This window comes from Numida meleagris, chromosome 2 (genome assembly GCF_002078875.1).
Source record: "Numida meleagris isolate 19003 breed g44 Domestic line chromosome 2, NumMel1.0, whole genome shotgun sequence".
Taxonomy (NCBI): Eukaryota; Metazoa; Chordata; class Aves; order Galliformes; family Numididae; genus Numida; species Numida meleagris.
The window spans coordinates 115,003,037-115,022,755 of record NC_034410.1 but is presented as its reverse complement, the minus strand read 5'-3'; the positions used below and the strand labels follow the sequence as shown (position 1 = coordinate 115,022,755).

Genomic DNA, 19,719 nt, shown 5'->3' with positions numbered 1-19,719 from the left:
GGATATGATAGCTTTTGGCACTCTTTCTTTGGGTTGGTTTTATGGTCGATGCATGTTTCCAGAGAGCAAGGACCAGAGCTTAGTCCTCGCTGTACCTCTAAGCTTCACAATGAGTCTCTTTTTAATTTTTTTTCCAATGCATTACTATAAGAGAGCTTCAAAAAGGTTGCTACATAAACTATCTGACAGTTTGGAAGGCAAGGCACTATTTTGGAAGAAGGAAGGTTGATCACTTTCACACTGAAGAGGATGCAAACTCACATCTTCCGTTTCATGAGCGAGTACTTCAAGCTGTCACATAAACAGGAAGGACAGGAGGGGTGTCCATGGATGGACCATGCTTTTGCACTGTTCTCTTCTCTCTCTCTGCCAAAGCTTTAAGAGAGGAGAAAGCATCTTGCTAAGCTATGTCAAAGAAACACTCTGAGAGTGGAGGGCTCATGTTTGTTATTGGATAATTCCCTACACAAAGACACAAAAAAGGTAGATGTATCGGACTGTACTTTAGTTTGCCTTTATCCTTTGAGTTGTCCTGGACTTGCTGGTTCAGCCTGTTTTGAAATGTATCCTTGGTTTGCCAGTGTGCCTTCCAGAGGCAGTATCTCTAGAACTGTGTATCCAGCACTGCCATGAGAGATCTTTAAGCTCTGGGGTTGATCAGTGGTCCCTTCTCCTGATTCCCACATACAACCTCTGTAACTTCAAGTCTGCAGAAGCAGAGTGTCCAAGCACTGTGTAAATGAAAGAAAGGGTCAAGAAATGCAGCTTCAGAGGCAGATTTTAACTTAAGTACCTAACTGCATTCACAGGCCGCTGAGGACACGCAGAACGTGTATAAGACAGCCTTTATCTTGAAGCCTAAGTTACTTTTTTCATTCTCCTGTGTGAGGAGACATTCCTGCTCACAACAGATCTGCAGTCCATTCTCAGTGGTCCATTCCCAGTGAGCCCTGTGTTGTGCCCTGCCTGTTGCACCTCGCTGTTGTAGGGAGAGCTTTGCAGGGAGGGATCAGGGGATGGCACGGTGGGACATTGCTTTACTCCTGTGAAGCGCAGCTGTGCAGCCTTGTGCCTTGACTTCAGGGTAGAAAGGATTGGGTGAATTGGGGTGAAAAAAAATAAATCACAGCGGGTCGTAAACAAAAAATATATATTATTCACAATCTCCAGGAATAATTTATAACTAACAGAATGTAGTGTGTTATTTCATTACCCATTGCTTTCAGTGTGGATGGATTCTTAAAGCCAAAAACGTTAACATATTTTTGAAATAAATCGGAATTGCTAGGAAGGCTGGATCATCTGGACTTCTCTGAAGCAGGTAAAGTAAAACACTTTTTATTTCAAGAAATATTGCTTCTAGACTTTCCCGAAGCCAGAATTGTTCTATAAAAGTATCACAGAAATATTATACAAGATTTAAAAACACAGCTGGTATCCTAGTAACTTGAAACCTATGTACAAATAGCATCATTCATGACCATAAATACGTTTGTTCTATCAATCAGCCCATGACACATACATCAGATAAAGAGCTAGTTAATTTTAACATATGTACAGAGTCCATCAAAAAGACTGCTTCTTAAAATTATTAAAATCCTACTAAAACAATCTTGTTTTTAAAAAGTTTCAACTGAAAATACAATGTGATGAACGTAAGTTTAACCTGCAGTGCTTGCAATAGCCCCAACACACTTGCTACACTAAATAAGACGTAAGAGATAGGAAACGCTCCCAAGAATCGGATGCTATGGAATTACATCTGTTTGAGGTAATTCTCTTTTGGTGGTGTTGTGCTAATCATTTTGAATTTATTAAAAAAGAAATATTAGGTTTCTAGTAGTACAGATTTTCAAAGTTATTTTTGTGTTATACTTTATAAAATTTAAAGTTTGGTAAAGTTCAAGAAAAAAAACTTCAGAACAATACAACAACAACAAAAAATCTAAGCTACTATTTTTTACCCCATGTGCCTTTTGCATCTAGAGTAATGTAAATCTAACATGATTTTATCATTCCCTTTAATGTCTGTTCAAAACAACAACAAAAATGAATTTAAGTCTCGAAAATAATGCTTTCGAGATATCATTCAGGCTAATAAAAATCAGATCTTGTGACAAAAAGCATATATGGATTGATGTAAACCTTTCTACCAGTATCAGATAAAAAGAAAAGTCAAAAAAAACCCTCATGTATTTTTAATACTGACAATATCATATATAGGGAAACAATCCAATTTAAGCAAATCCTCCTATAGTTAACAATTATTAGCCATACCTTTCTGAGGGTAAATGTAATCAAATCAAAGTAACAAAAACATGCAATACTTTTGCTAAAATGATATTCAAACAGTCCGTTCCACAATTCATGCTGATTATCTCTTTCCTGTCAATCTATTTATTGGTTTCACAATTACATTAGTCAACAAACTGAGAACAGGTAAGTTACTAGATTCATAAATGGTATGGCATACAGATTTTAAAAGTGCAACATCGTTTTAGTCAAAAGCGTGGCATTAGGAATTTCCAGTGGTTAAAATAATTTATCAAAAATACATTATGCAGACAGATTGGGTGGACTGACACATTCATTCATGGTGGGATCATTTGGAAATAGAGAAAGTCACTTGAACATCCTCGTCAAAGAAACTGTTTTAGCTTACAGAGAATGTGCTACTGCATTAGAAAGTTAACACTGTTTCTTTACATTAAAAAGCTGGAAATCTTGCTTTCCAGTATGGAGAATCACTGTGAAAGTATGTATGTATGTGTGTGAATAAAATACACACAGAAAAATACTGAACTGGTCTTAATTTAGCTGCAAATTGTATCTACAGTGAACATGGAATGTCAGTTGTCATGATTACCTTTATTAGTCTGCTAATAAGAAAAAGGAGAATGCATTTAATGATCTGCAACTTGATCTAACCCAAGGAGAGTGGAGATGAGGCACTGCCTTCTACGTTTAGGACTTGTGAAGTGTCCCCTGTAAGACTCTGTTCTGCTTTTTTCAAAAATGTCCCTGTTTTCTGGGTACTGACGGATGAATCCCTAATGGATACATTTACAGCCTGATGAACAACAGGTTCATCGGACCTCACGGGAAGATAGATTTGATCTCCAAATATGTCTCTCATAGCATCAGTGTCCTGATGAGTGTCTTTTTGAGGAATGCTGATGGGTTGTAGCATGAAGCTATGCCGGGACTCCAACTCCATCAAACCATTTCCACTGAAATCCATATCAAAACGGTCTGATTCTTTATCCTCCATCCATTTTTCTGCTTGATTATTTCTCCAGTGTGCGTCGTTCAAACTACTTTTTTCAGGAATATCATTGTTTAATTCAAGTTTTCTTTCCTGACTTAAATTCATGGTGTTCAAAGCTAGGGCTGCAAAGTCTGTTGGCACAATAAGCTGCAATTCTTCTCCAGTCAGGCCACTCGCCTCTTCTGCAGAAGACAATTCCGCTGAGGTTGATGTAGATGATTCGTCTCCGTCCCTGTTGCTTTGAGCAGTGTTAGCCTTGTCTGTTTTATTTTGCTGGTAGTAACTGTTCAGCAGTGCAAACATTCTATCTACATCCTTCAAGTAATTAGTCCAGTCAGCCAGACTAAGTCTGTAGTTGTATCTGTGTTCATATACACTTTCATTCACTCTGTACAAGTCTTCCAGTCCTTGCCAGTTGATGTCACCAGTGAGACTGGGCAGGTTAGCCTTCCCATCCATCCCATAACTGTCCTCTGTTAAAAGAAAGAATAAAACCTAATGGTGAACACCAGCTTAAAAGTGCAAGCAAAGCTGCCGCGTGCGTTTCTACTCCCATTTGCTTGAAAGCACCACTATGCATAGCATATCTATCTCAAAATGGAAGATACTCCACATCTTCAGTCATCTTGCTAATGATTGTGGCCTCAGGTGTGTCACAGCTCCTGTGCAGAACACACAGCAGTGAAACCCCTGTCTTCTGCTGCATCCTTGGACTGACTAAAATGGGGCAGAATCTGCCCTAATGGGGCTTTGTGATGGCATTTAAAGATAAATCTTCCCTCTGGTATTTCAAGGCAGAAAACTTGCTTCAGTACATAGCTAATCCATTTGCCTTTCCTAAACATTCCACCAAATGATGCAATGAACAAACAATGGTTGAGTATAATAGATGGGAGTAATGCTGAAAGCTATTAGTGACGAGAACTTCAACAAGGCCCATAGGAATTTGATGTATAGCTTGAGACATAAGTTCAGCAAACCAACTAGCCAAGTTTTATTTAATAAATTATAGTCTAAGGTAGTTTCTGTACCTTGTAAGCATTTACATTAATTTACATGGAGCACAGAGAAGAAATAAACACCGCAAAAGTTTGGTGTGAATTTATTTATAGGACTTTACCGCTCGGTAGAATATCATTAAAATTTAGATAGCATATTTCCTAAAGTCTTTTTTAATTAAAAAAAATCTTTTAAAGGAAATATGTAAGATTTATCAGACAATATATCTGAATAAAGAGCACTGGAACAACTTTTTTCTTTTGATCACAGCCAGAAAAATTGAAGGTGTGAAGAATATAAATTTCTGAAAGATTTTTAAAAGCCCCTGCAGTGACTATAGTGACTCAGGTTATCAAATGTACTGTGAAATCCATTTTATACTGACAAATTACACTGAATATGATTATTTCATTTAATTCACTGCACATCCAAATATTTTCCCTAAAAAAAATACCCTACAAGGAAAAAAGAACTAGGTACTGCAGAAGTCACTCAGGGTAAGTGGCAGGCCTGTCCTCACAAAAGATCTCATAGGCAATATTTAGCAATTAATTCACTGAGACAACTTATTCATTTTCTGAAAATTGTACAGGAAAGTAGGCTTGTACTAAGTAACTTAGAAGTACAAGAGATTATAGTCCAATTGTGTGAACTGAGTACACATACTTATCTATGTATTAGATGCTTCTGCTCTACAGAAAATTTTTGACATCTCTATTAGTTTATTTGTATTTTAACTTGGCATTTCTCATTCAGGTAAAACAGGAGATTCAATGTCTATCTATCTATTATATTTTATAGTCTTTGCTTCTTTACTAGCTTGGGATTTCACAGTGGAAAAAAATTCTCTAATATTTAGTCCATCATATAGAAAGTCATAAAAATACTGTCATGGTCAGAAAAAAAATCATGATGAGGGGCCTGATTCTGCTCCCATCAAAATCTGAACACTTTCCTTACTTGGGAACACCCAAGCCTTTGCAAATATTATACAATGTAAAATGTAAATATTTTACTTTTTTAAAGCCAGTACAAAAAAAAAAGTCCTTCCAACAGAAGCATGGTCCTGCTTTGTATCTTAGACTGGCTTGGCAAACAGCTGGCAAATTCCCTATCACAGGAAACAACACAAGCTTTTTTGGATCTAGTAGAGCAGCTATGGAAAAGGGCCTCGCTTGGCACGACCATAAGCACCGTATACGTAAGTTAGATTATGAGTAATTTGTTTCCTGAAACAACAACAACAACAAAATACTGTAGAGGTTTCAAGAAATAAGTCTTACTGTTCTAGTGTTCAGAAGAATAAAGGGCTCTAGGAATGATCGTAGGAAAGGATGTACTTTTGAGGAATTTAATTAACAACACTACAAATGCTACAAATCCTCTGTTATTATTTGTATTGATAACTTCAGATATTTATATATTTTTTTAATTTGCCAAATATGAGTCAGTGTAGGAAAACAAACTTCCACAGGAACAGTCAGTAGTTAAAGTGGTGATATATTATGGAAGAAACTGAAACTGGAGTACTGCCATTTGATCATTAACAGGTTTGGAGCAGTATGGAGCAAAGCACAGGACAAGATGTTGGCTTTTGGCCCAGTATATTCTCTGCTGCCTGTCCAAGGGTGGCACTGTGAAAAGTGGGGATGTTCTGGGGCCAGTGAGGAGGAGCTGGGTTCCCCATGAGCCTCAGTAGCAGGGCATTGGGTCTGTGCTGCAGAGAAGTTATACCAGCAAAGAGCTTGTTGCATTTCTGCAAAGTAGCTCAAAGATTGAGACCATCAGACTGAATCTATTCTTTTCCCCTCTAAACATTGCACTGTTTCTGCAGTCTCAGTTTCACCGCTGATGACTGAGGAGTTTCACAGCTGAGAAGGCACTGGAAATTGATCTGTGAACTTCATGTCCATAAGAAAAAAATAACTTGTTTAAACACATGGAACAGAGATAACTTGTATTCATACATGTTAAACAAGTAGGAAAGCTAAATCTTAAGGTCCTAGAGCTGACTGTACGTTGGTCGACTGTGCAAGTCATCTCACAGCTTAATTCCACAACTTAGCATTAAGCATGACGTTTCCCACTGAAATCAAAGTATATAGGAGGGAATGGAGAGGAGAGAAAAGGTCTTCTCCTGTAAGAAATCTCATTACAAAAAGGCATGAAACAGAAAAGTGCACATGAGTTGCATTTGAGTAACAGTATGTCAGTGGTTTCCTCTATCAATATTTGGGAATCAATCACCTATATCACAGACCCTAACAAGATAAAAAGTGTTGCTAACTGTTCATAATAAAACATTTTCAGTTTTTTTAAAAAATCAAGTATTATCTAAACTTCATTGACCAATTATTATGCCTCAGAGTCCCATGATGCTATCTGTGGCTGTGTTATCCCAAAAACCAATACAAGATGTGGATGCATCTCCACCTAAACTAAAGGCAAGTAGGTACAATCACCTTCTTGGTGGCTTTGAAAATCCACAGACAAGGAGAAGAGAGGAGACTGTGATTTCTATATCCTGTAATTAACTACATATGCAGAGTCATGTTCTGACTGTTCAAGGACACAGGCGACATGCATTCTTCCCTGTAGAAGCTTTCTCCCTATGTGTTAAGGGCATTTTAAACTGGAAACAGATCTAAGTGGAGAAAAGATCTGAAGGAAGCCTAAGGGGCAGTTCAAATGACTTGGCAGCATAGGGCTTTTCCTTTCTTCTTCCTTTGGTTTCTCTGCAGACACACACACATATATATATATATGTATATATATATATATATATATATATAAGATCCTGTAACAAATCCTTTTATTGATTCCTGATAAATATTTTTTGTTCATTTAAAAGAATTCCACCAGTATAGAGCTTGAATCCAGGCATCCTTGTGCCCTGAGAAGCTGGCTGACTGGAATGGAGGAATACTGCACAGTGCAATATCACTTGTGTCATACTATACTATTTATCCCAGTAGCAAAACCTTTATTGACTTGGTATCAGAAGCTAAAATATTTTCATTAACACACTGTGTAATGACATATAACTTAAAGATTAATCCCGGCTGCTCTATTTCATGAAATCCTACAATTCAAAAATGCCATTTCTGTTAGATTTGTAGTTAAAATCGGGAATATTTACAAGGATATCTTCTAATGAAAGACTTCAAATCATAATTACAGAGATTACTCTCTATCCTGTGGTAAGCAGCTCTCATCAGGCTGTAATAAGCAGTGCAAACCACTGGGATATAACCAAACAAAAGCTTATCATTTTTCTACATCCCCAAACTACACAAGTCAGAAAATACAAAATTGACTGCATGGAAAAAAATAGCTGATTAATTTGGAGGTCTACAAAATGCTGAAGTCCATTATCTTAATTGTTCCCTACCTGCTGGGAGCAGTGACAAAGCCCTTTTCAGAAGACTCTGAAGACAAGTTTTCCATAGACTTGTATACTCCTTGGGCCCAATTTACACCTCAGGCACGCTATGTATATCAGAAGCAACTCCACCAAAGCAAATGGAGATGAAAATGTATAAAACTGATATATAGAGAGGAGATATCAAGTCTAAATATGACAGACTTCCTCATAACTTTTTCCCCTTAACGCAAACATTGCTGGGCTCAGCATAATAAACATGTAGGTATGGTAAGTATACTTGTCTTGCATACCTCAGGTTCAAGCATTAGGAATAAGACATCTCATCCCTCGCCCTTCCTGAGTTCAAATATTGCAACCTTTTAAGAATATTTGGTCTCATGTGTCAGATATGGTCTGAAAGCACTGGTCCCTCTGCCCAAAGGAGCCTCATCTTTATGCCTTGCTTACAGCGATCTGGATGCTCTGCATGTGCTGATCAAAATGAGCACTCTTTTGCTTAAAGCAACATCTGTCTATATTTTCTAAAGCCAGTGAGAAGATTTGACTTTACTTCTGTTAGGTTTGATTAGGCTCCTTGCACACATATATTTCGGAAAAGCTTTTTAAGCACAGTTGTTTTTCATTTAAAAAGCAGCTGTAAAGATTTCCTAATAAAAACAGAAGGAGAAAAAAACCACAGCAACAGGAAAACAACCCAAAAGAGGTTATTCTTTTTGTGTCATTTTCCCTGCATAAATATCTAAGAAATACAAGCATGGACTACGAGCCGTATGAAGTCTTGCTGTGACAATGAGCTACGTTAAATGCAGAATGGTAGGTCTAAAAAACAATGGCCAAGTTCAGTGTAAAGTAGTTAGAAAATGCATGCATCAAAAGATATTTTGTGTGCAACGTGGCAGGATGCAGACATTAGTTGAAATGGACTGGAATCATGCAATTATTTGGAAAGAAGCTGCTGAGGAGAATAAAAAAGTGTGGATACCTGTGCGGATCATAGCTTCCTCCATCTTTATTTCCTGATATAGGAAAATACAAGAGTAACTTTTGTTAGTGTTTAGAACTTGTAAAACCATTCACAATGTAGTTTTCCATGCACAGCATCTAATTCCTAAAAAGAAACGTTCTGTGTTAAATAAAGACAGAGCTGCAGTCCAACAAAGATTTCCTGGAAGTTTTATATAAAAGGAATGAAAAACCACAGTTTTTCAAAAATAATAAAACCCCCAAATGATTAAAAAAGAGAAACATTCATAGCTGAAGAAAGAGACACAAAAAGATGCACAACATAAAATACGTAGAAGGGAATACTCCTGTAAAAAAAAAATCACAATTTCAAACAAGCAAATTTAAGTGCATTAAATTCCAGACTTCGGGAGTATAAACACCACCTATTCTTGTATTCAGAGACACTTGTAAAGAAGTACTGCTTTCCTCATAAACAAAGGGGAATACAGATGATAAGAAATGCTTAGTCTCAGTTGTGGTGTAGCACCTGAGGTCGTTTATACAGGTAGACAGCAATCAGAAATAATACAGGATTTAATACCTCATCTGCTACTGTTAGGTAGAACCTAAACAAGCAACTCCTGCAACAGAGAAGGGAGCTATGGCTCTGAAAAAAAGATCTGCAAATGCTCGTTACTGCTTGGTGCAATTAACGTGATAAACTTCCCACAGAATTTCTGTCAATTTTTGTCGTCAATATCTGTCCAGAATAACTTGTGCAAACTTGAAGTTTTCTAGTCATGCAGTTACATGGAATGGTGCATTTGGATCATTCCTCCTTATTAAGAGCAACACTTAAGAAAATCACACCGCAAGGATACAATTAAGGAGATGACAATAGCCTAATAAAATGGAAATAAACACTCTTTTCTATTTTTCCTGTACCTGTTTCAAGTCCCTTAGGCCTCGGATTGCACTGCTTATAACCTTGACAACTTCGCAATTCCATTAACTGTACATGCAATTGATTTAAAATGCCTCTTTCCACTGTATGTACGGTATTCGTCAGCTGAGAAAGAGAAATAGAAAGAAAAAATTACTTACTAACAGAGATAGTAATAATACAACAGCAAAAGGCAACTAGAGGAGTTTAGTCTGCAATATTTTGAAACAGGGAAAGAGATTTACCTGATAGGGATCGGTGTTCATATCAAAATATTCCAAGAAGCCAGTTGCAAACTCACAGAAGAGAAAATTGTGGGTGTCATTCACTGTTCTTAAACACCAATAAGTGTTGTTATTTGAGCTTGTGCAAGCACAGAAAGATCCCACTGTAAGTAAAGAAAAAAAGTTGTTAGTTTAGGTGAAAAATCATATGCTTGTTTCTCATACTAGTGAAATTTCTATAGATCTTCATGTACTTATATTCTAGATTATTTAAAAGAAAAACATCTCATATTTTAATAACATTAGATTCTCATCTAAAACTGGTCAAATGCTGTTAACATACAAATTTATCACACAAATTTTTCAAACATATAGACAAATAAATCAGAAAACAGTAAATAACATAGTTACTGGGGCATATTCTGTTCTGATTTACAAATGGTTTTTGGGATTGAGCGGAATGCAGACCTTATAAAATAACAACACAAATCCTGATCCTTAAGATCTGTATGAAATGAGACTATTGGAATTGCATGCTATTTATAGGGGTACTATTATCACCATCACTGGCTAAAATGGTATCATTAGTGGCTAAAAGTAGTAAAACTTCTGAGAAGCAAGTACAATGGATAATTACAAACAAACGTCAAATTGTTAGTATAATAAATGACATACACAGAAATGACACAGCAGTCAAGAAAGGGTGAGGCACTGTACGTGAAGGAGGCAAGTGGGAGATTTGGTAGTTTAGGATTTATGACTTGAGGGAACGGCATGGACTTGCATCAGGGTGATGGTCCTCGTGAGTTCCTTCCAACTTGGGCTATTCTACAGTTCTATGATTGTTCTATGAAGAGATGGTTTGAAAGCAGGGAGCTTGTCTGGCACTTGAATGCAGGTATGATGGAAGAAGAAAGATGGAAAGGAAGACCAATGGATAATTATGTATCTTATTTTAAGTAGTTCTCCCCTACTGACTTCAGTCTCCCAAATGTAACTACATAACAATTACGTATTTTGAACTACAGTCCCTCATTTAATTTATTTGATACACAAATAAGAGAGAAATTGAATCACTCAGTTAAGCCTCCGCTCAAGAACAACCCCAAGCAACTTAACTGGATCACATATTATTATTTTTCAACCTGGGTAAGCCTAGAACAGAATTCCACTCCTAGATCCAGGTGTCACATATGAGATAAATGTCATTAGAGAAAATTAAGATCTTGTCAGTACACTGAATTGGAGTCCAGATAGCTCTTTGGCTGACCAAACGTAGACATGCATTTTAGGGTTATGTTGTAAAAATACACTTATTCAGTCTTCACATTGCATATTTTGTGCAATAGTAAGATTTAAAATATGGTAGCAGATAACTTCTTTTGTTTTCATTTAACTGAAGTTTAACCAATAAACTAGCTGGAGACAATAGTTTCAAACGTGAATACTAGAAGACTTAGTTTTAGTAGGGTATGTCCAAACCTTTTCCCAAAACCATTATATTTTTACAATTGTTTATAATCTCATCCTGCCAGCAAAAAAAAAAAAATCTTTTCTAGGTCTTACAACAAACTGATAGCAAAGTTTTGCTTTAGAAGAATGTCTCTTTAGTTCCAATAATAAAATATTAATAATGCCTTTGATTTTTATTTAATTAGTCCTGTGACTTTCTGTAATAGTGCTAATGTGTTCAATACACTTCACAAAACTAGTAATAGAGTTAGCCCTTTTTATCTATGTAATCAGAATCAGTACTTTGACTCTTTTTTTGGTTATGAACTGTGTCAAAGGGACATTTTTTTACCCCATGACTGTTACTGGAGCATTGTCAGAATGTACAGAAAGATAAGAACGCTTTTCATAACTGCTACACCACAGTTAAAAAGCAATACACATGTCTAATTGTTGTTTAAAACAAAATTCATGCATCTAACTGCTGTAGGAATATTTTAAAATGTACAAAAAGCATTAGCAGAAGTTCTAGTGCAATCGGAACAAATTACTAGTAAGACAGAGCATCCTTCTTGAAATGAGTATTTGCTCTTGTCAGATTTACTGCTTGGAGTCAGTTACAAGGTCTGCACCAAAAGTAAAACCTCCTATGTTATGTTGGCCCATATGTCAGAGGCGGACGTTGGTGATATAGCAGTAGAATCTGAACCTTCCCACCAATATTCCATTACATTTTGTAGCTGTGTGACAGATGGCAGCAAAGGGGCAGTCTGACAAATCTGTCAGTCTTCCATCTGACATGGAAGTTCATATGAAGCAAAGGTGTACCACTGAACTCCATGTGGAAAAAATGGCACCCAGTGCTACACACTGACACTCGTTGAACATTTATGGAGACCAAACAATGGATGTGAGCACAGTGAGACGGTGGGTGGAGCATTTCAGCTGTGGTGACTGCAACAGTGGGTCACTCCCAGTGGTGCAGATTTTTATGAGCATGGCAGCCAGGCTCTTGTTCTTTGCTGGTGAAAATGCATAGCTAATGGTCATGATTACGTTGAAAAATAGCGTTTTGTAGCTGAGAATTTGCTTGATCAATAGTGCTGTTTCGCCCTTTGTATCTGTTGTAGTTTCCATGGAAATAAACAAAAGGCATTCCTTTTGGAGAAGCCTAAGTTAGTTGTATCATAATCAACATTTGATCTTGAAGTTTTTGAAAGTAAAGTTTTCCTCCTCTGCCACAAAGATGAGAAAAATGTTGCTTTGTTAAGGGTGAATGCCTGGAAATGTTGAAGCATGTCCCAGTAAGAGTGTTTTCTGAGTATCCTGAAGTTTAACTGAACTTAAAATATTTTCAAGCTGTAAAATTTTGTTCATACACTCTAGGTGAGTGTTGAACAGTTGTGACTTCAAACTCTTTTAGAATATAAAAAATCCCAATAATGGAAGGAATTCATGAGGGATAGCATCAATATTTTTTCACAATAAGGTGCTTACAATACACTTTTTAACAAGCCAACTCTCCTTTTTTTTCTTCTGCAGTGTTTTGCATAGAGCCTCTTGTAATAATTTCATATAAATGTTTACATATTACAGCAATTACAAGCATACTCAAGTGACACTCTTCCTTAATACTTCAGAAAAATTTCAGCAGCAGCACTGCTAAGTGCTATTTTCCCACATAATGTCTTGATGGACTCCTTGAAGCGAGAATTCTTGCACAACAGAAGAGAAACTAGTTCACATCTGTACACAGAAGTAAGACTTACAGTTCCAGAAAGGTGCAGTTTGCCAGTGGTTGTTGTCATGGGTAAAACACGTCAGTCCAGGAAGGCTACACTCATCCCCCTTCTTCTGGCGCTTTTTCCCCTTCCTTTCCTTCTTCCTTCTGCGATTCTCTTTGAACAGCTGTAGTTTGCTGTCTACTTCCTGTACTGCTTCTCTGTTCAGAGAGTAAGTTGGACATGGCTGATAGAACAGCTTCTATTTGGTTAAGAACAGAATTTTTTAGCTCTATCTGACTTTTTTGGAGACTAGATGATGAGAATACACCCTTCAGGAAGCTGATCTTTCCAGCTCAGCTTCCACCCCAGCAATTATGACAAAGTGTCTTCTATGGTATGTATGAGAAATGATGTACTTTTGCATTTAGTTTTAACGGGGTCTCTTTTATGATAACCTACTCAATCAACTTCTGAAATGATTAATTACTTCCATCTAGTTTTTTTTTCAATATTATTTATAAACTTCCACATATACGACCAAAAGTATTGAAGGTTTCTTGAGAGAACTTGCTTCATATGATCTTTTGTTACCCTCATGTCTTTACTTCCCCTCCCCTCAAAACCCCAACACATGCCTCTTATTTCTCCACTCACTAAAATGCTAGCTGAGAGAACAAGGATGATAAAAACCTACTTGAAGGGATGAAGATGGCTCTTGATTTTCTCTTGGGCCTTTACGCCTTTCTCTTTGTTGTAGTAGCTATAGGGAAAATTTTTCAAAATTAGAGTCGGGAAACGATTCATTTTCAGCACAAAACCAAAACAGTAACATAGCATCTTTGACATTTTCTTGTAACTACACAGAATGACTCATGATTTTCATTTAATTTAAGGAAATTATATACGTGTGAATGATCTTATGCTAGACTACAGTAAAACTACAGCTATGTTTAATATGTTAGTAGAATACAAACATATACTTAAAATTTGTACATGCATCTTCTAAGAGTAGCTTCTATTCTTAAAAGAGATCTAACTAAAATTTGGATCTGGTAGTCCTTCATTTTCAGCATTCCTGAATTAAGATACGTACCCTGACACTTGAATGTGTCTCCAGAAATAGGATAACTTTGATTTCTTCTCAGGTCAATAGAGAAATAAGTTCCATCCAGGAGAGATACAGAGCACAAATATTTACACTCCTATTATGAATCAGCTTCCTTCCTTCCCTGCTTTGGAGATGACATCTCAATAGGCTAACTCTAGTCATGAATACCTAGAGTAGTTATAAATACCAGTAGCTCTTATATTCTCTGTTTTCCATCTCAGAAAAAAAAACCACCACAAAACAAAACAAAAACAAAAACCAAACAACAAAAAAAATCTCAAATCAAAACAGGAACACTTGAAAAATACATAAACCTTATCATCAGTGTAGCTTCCAATGCTGAATGCCACCTCTCTTACCTCTGTTTAGTACAATCGCATTCATCTGGTTTTCTTCTTTTTAGGTGTCCTCTAACTTCCCTCAAATTCTTGATTTTGTCCTGGAGAGCTTCAATCTGCAGAGAACATTGCTCAGTCAAAATTACTCTTTGAACAGGTAGCAGTGCAAAAACTTCACTCAGGTTTTAAAACATCTCTTACCTCCTTATCAATGTAAGCTTTGTGGTCCTTCCAGGCTCTGGCAGATTGGTACAGCTCCCTCTCACAGTGAATAGTGTCATTTGGAAGAATAAAACACCTGTAAATACAAATTTAACAAATGGGAAACAGAAGGTCATTGGTTTCCCTACTGCCTATCCTGTTATTCTCTTTCTTTCATCATTCTTAATAATTTCTTTGTTATATTCTCTTAAGTAATACATAACCTCTGCAATTTCTTCTCATGCTGACAATAGCATAATTAACTGCTTAAATCTGTTTTCTCTTCAAAATCAAAAAAGTTCCTCATCCATGACACATGCTCTATGCATGCTAAGCAAAAATGCAGTGAGATTCTTAATCCAATCAGAAACGAGGCTGTAACAGAACTAAAAATCTATTCAGAATTAAAAGCATCTTGTAAACCAAATGAACTCATTTCACCATCGGTTTGGAGAAATAGATCCCTCTTGTCCCATGAATGAGACTTATCATCTGAGTATGAAAAATGTTTAAAAACAGCATACAAATGTAGTCAATGGGTAAAGATAAATATAATTAATAAAGCCAAGGATAATAAGGAACAAACTTAGAGCAAAATGTTCAAGGATGTGGTAAAAAAAAAAGAGAATGTTCACATAATAAAGTAGACCAATGACAAAAATATTCATATCACTGTTTGAAAAAATGGTGCTATCAAGAAACAAAATAACTGGAAGGCCAGGGAGGTAGAATGAGAATCCAACAGGCTGGACTTCCAAAGTCTCTAAGCTGACAAACAGAACAGCCATAGACAGGGAAAGGCTCCTATCTTATAGACACAGTCTTCCTTGGGCTCACAACCTTTCTTTAAATTTTTGACCAAAAAAATAGAAAGATTTAGATGCTTATCTCTTCCCAACTTCTCCTATGGTGTTTTTTTTCTTCACTCACAGAACTGGAATTCTGAAAGCAATATTTAGTAGAAGTTAAAACCCTCTACAGAGAAATAATCATTTTTCCAGAAAGCCACTTAAGGCTTTATTAATGTCATGGAAATGATTAATGTAAAGAAAGGATTTTTACTTGTTCAGAATTAACATTTCTGTTACCCTTGATGTTTCTGGGAAAAAAAAAAAAAGAAAGAAAGAGAAATGCTTTTTATATTACAAACATGATAGGGAGGTTAAAAGATTTCTGTTGCCTATGTTTGCCTGACTTTAGATAAATCATATTGGCACTTTTCAGAGAAAAAAGATTTTGGGATTGTTGCCTTTTTCATTTAAATTTAGTTAAGGTTAAAAGTTGAAAGTGAATTGAAACTTCCAGGATGGAAAAGTGATGGTGGGTCTCTTCAGGGATATACAAGTCTCAAGAAGCTTAGCTAACGCTAGTTTTTTACAAACAACTAAGTATTAAGAAAGATGGTGTAACTGATCTAATCTGTCCTCACTTGGAGTGGGATTTCAGTCATCTAAAATTTAGGCCTCTGCGCTAAGCTGGTTGCCCAGTCTTCATAATGAACAGCAGGAGTATTCGCTTCATGGGGTGATTAATCCATCATAAGATACATGTTTTGATATGGAGGATGAGTTCTCCCTCGAGAGTTGCCTGCTCCTCAGAGATAAAAACAAAGCTTGATGCTCCCCCCTTCAATACACATATTACAATTGCATGATTCCACCTACAACAAGCACAACTCAAGCATATCTAAAATTGTCTGCAACGACAGTTGTAAGTAAGTTCTTTAATACAGGAACTGTAAAACAGTAAAAAATTGAAAGATTGAAATTAGAAAATGAAAAAGACTTCATTTTAAGGAAAAAAGTAGAAAAAGCAATTGTACTTGTGCGTTACTCTGACAGAGCTGGGTTGACCTAGAGCGTCAGTGCCGTCAGCAACCATCGTGTCACCAGGAGCACCATCAGTTTCCTCTGCTTCTTTGTCATTTTCAGCATTGTGACGTTTGGCGATACTTTTGGTCTTTAACACCTGCAGTTCTTCTTCTTCCAGATTTATGTCATATATTTCACCTTCAAATTCCACAGACAAGGATCGGGTTTGGCGAGTGTGAACAAAACGTGGTTTGTATTCTGCAGAAGAAAGAAACATCCACAGCTGCATATACATGTGTACATGACTCGTGCCCTGAACACCTAACATATTCCAAAGAGCAAGAAGGCTGTTCAATAAAAAGAGCTTTTTTTTTTTTTTTCTGTGGGTTTGCAGAAACTTATTTAATTATCTTTGGTTAGTTCAGGGACTCACTCTCATGAGTAGTATGAAATTCTGAATGCGCTGAGTTTTGCATTTCATGCTAGACTGGTCTTATGCCACACTTAGCATCTATATTTCCAAATAAAGTCAGTATCTCAGAAATCAGGTATCTAGAATGAGATACTCAAAAAACCCAGAAACTACAGGATTAGAACCCCATTAGAAAATTAAGCCGTTCTGTGTTATGAAACATCACCACCTGTAGATTGGCATGTATCATAAATTTGATTTACGCTTCCTAATTAAAATTACTTTTTTAAAGGATCCTTTGAAAAGGCAAGAATCTGTCACATATTAGTGTATGCACTTCATATATATACTTATATAAATTCTGACACACACACACAGATTATTCATATCTATGTATACAAGTTTTAGTCCTCCAAAACCTTGCTGTGTTTTAGAGTTAGAGAGAGCTCTGCTTTCCACTTGTTGCATCTATGCTGAGCACACTTTTTGTCACCTAACCTGCTGCATTCTGTGCAGCAGAATAAAGTGGGAGCTCTGGGAGAGTACTGCCTTTGGCATTTAGGATAGATTCTACCGCAGCTTTTTTTTCTAGTGCCTTTGAGAGATTCATACTGAGCCAGGAAAGGCAAGAATCTTTTGTAAGTGCAGATAGTGAACCTCATTCAACTTTTTACTCAAACAACCCTATCCTTCTAAACTGAATCAGTGGTTGCCTGCTGTCAGGTGAAAAAAAAAGCTTCCCAGTCAGTCAGTGAAGACATTCTTCTTCCTAAAGTGAAAAACCGTAGCTCCAAAGTATCCTTCTGATTTATAACATTATAAATCATTAATGAAACAGTGAAGAAAGATTCATAGGATCAAATGGGAGAAATTCTGGCATTGTAACAGTCTCTGATGACACTATTTATTAATCAAGTGACTGAAAGATTTTGGAGTACAAGAGTCTTATCCAAGTGTCATCCAAAGGCTGAGGCCTGAACTAGTTGTTCCCTAACAATGTCTCATCACCATGAATCTCTGTTTGCCTCAGATGAACGCTAAGGGAATTTGGAGGAGGAGAAGGAAGAGAACTGAAGAGGACTGAAAATGTTGTAAAGGAGAAAATTGTAACAAATAGCTTTTTTTTGCTGCCCCCTTTATATGCTCTCAACAGTTGTTTGCCCCTTTCCCATCTCCCCACATCCTCTTCCCAAGGCACTGTCCCTAGCTGCAATCCCTATCCAACCCTTGCTGGTACCCTGGCAACCCTTCTCTTTCCAAGGTAACGGTAGGAATCTCCGCTTGCAATTATCACTTGGGGGCGCATTGCCCAGTTTAAGAATTACTCCAGTAGTCAGTGACGTGGAGAATTTTCAGAGGTCTGCCTGCGCACACTATGAATTTCTTTAGATCACACTGAACAAACAGAATAAATTATATCAAGGCAGCGTTTAGTCTGAACAATGAGAACTCAAGACAGACAACATTGTGGTTAAATGTACGAAGAATACCGAGGATTCTTGTTCACTTGCAGAGTGGGGCTGGCTTTAAATCAGGAAATATTTTGAATTACACTGCCATTATTTTCTTATTTCATAGACATCTGTGCAGCATATTCTAACTTTTGCATTTCTTATGACTCAACAATCTTCCTGTTTTAGAGGCTCATCTCTATTTCATTTCTCACTCTAGTATTCTGAATAGAGGACAGGAACATACAACCTGCTCTTGAGCAAAGCTCCTGAAATCCAGGTTCGCTTTTATTGTTATGGCTACAGAACTTCATTATCATCACTGGGCAGATAGATTAAAATACTTGTTAAAAATACTTGTTAAAATACTTGTTAAAATACTTTAAAATATTGTCTTCTTAAACAGGCTTTTGCGGTATAAATCCTTAGCAGAGACAAGTCCAAGTACTGCTGTCTTAAAGCCCACTTGTGCATTTCCTTCAGACCATGCTCCACTAGAGGACACTGCAATCTAACCTGTTTCCTTGCAGTACTCCTGGTACAGCCTGGAAGCTGCAGCTGTGCAAAAATGCATTCTGCCAGCAGTCATGGCCTTTCAGTGTCTTGTGTAGAAGATGTCTTTGGGATATCATCAGACAGTATTTGAATTCGGTGTTAACGATGCAAGGAAACACTTGCTTTGGCTGTCTTAGCAAATAAAGGCACTGGTTCAAATGCTGATGACACCAGGTATGTGTCTGACCAGTGCGATAGGTGGCACCAATGCATCACTGCCACAGCAACCTGAGCAGTATTCTTTACTGCTGTGCAGGGATAACTTTGGTTCTCATCGTTTTTGTTATTAGAGAGGCATTTATTCAGAACCCGGCTGCCAATTATATTGTATTCATTGCATGCAGAGGAGAAAACCAACACTGTGAGCCTTTACCCCTGTTCTTTTTCTCAGCATACAGGAGGTCAGAACACTTACTTTGCGCACTGGGGTTTCTCAGAAACTGTCTTTGATTTTTTCTTTGGGCCCTGCTGTTTCGGAAATCGGTGTCTCCACAGTTGCAGTCCTTGTCTTTACCGCTGTATCCTCGGGAGTGGATGCTGCGGGTCCTTTTCCTGATGGCCAGGATGTCACTAGATACCTTGCACTTGTGAATTCGAAGCTTGCCAGAAGCATCTTCCATGCACTGCCACTTCTGTGAGAGAGAGAGAGAGAGAGAGAGAGACATGAGGATGATTTCTCAGCAGCCTTCCAAACCCCTGCTGCTCTCAGATGGGTTGTAAAAGATGACAAGCAAATTTCTTTGAAAACTAAGTGATCTCCTGAAGAACAAACTGAGGTGGGACACACTTGCAGGGAATAAATTCGCTCATATCCTTCTCAACACCTCTCTCAAGCTAGGCAAACATAAGCTTGAATGAAATTACTGCGAATCTGCATAAAGAAAATACAACTCAGCCAAAAAT

General features: G+C 37.1%; 1 protein-coding gene across 13 annotated transcripts in view; it reads right to left on the bottom strand.

Annotated features, from left to right (window-relative positions):
- SULF1 (sulfatase 1) overlaps positions 1,318-19,719 on the bottom strand; it is a 156,229-nt gene continuing 137,827 nt past the window's right edge. For 10 of the 13 annotated variants that reach the window (XM_021386502.1, XM_021386504.1, XM_021386499.1 and 7 more), the window contains 9 exons: positions 19,232-19,448; positions 16,410-16,656; positions 14,588-14,684; positions 14,408-14,502; positions 13,635-13,700; positions 12,986-13,158; positions 9,786-9,928; positions 9,543-9,666; positions 2,924-3,741 (listed from right to left, as the gene is read on the bottom strand). In XM_021386502.1, coding sequence (XP_021242177.1) covers positions 2,924-3,741; positions 9,543-9,666; positions 9,786-9,928; positions 12,986-13,158; positions 13,635-13,700; positions 14,408-14,502; positions 14,588-14,684; positions 16,410-16,656; positions 19,232-19,448 — 1,980 coding nt within the window. Of the gene's footprint in view, positions 3,742-8,634; positions 8,761-9,542; positions 9,667-9,785; positions 9,929-12,985; positions 13,159-13,634; positions 13,701-14,407; positions 14,503-14,587; positions 14,685-16,409; positions 16,657-19,231; positions 19,449-19,719 lie in introns of those variants that run through there. The other 3 variants (XM_021386510.1, XM_021386506.1, XM_021386511.1) reach the window with 3 other exon arrangements.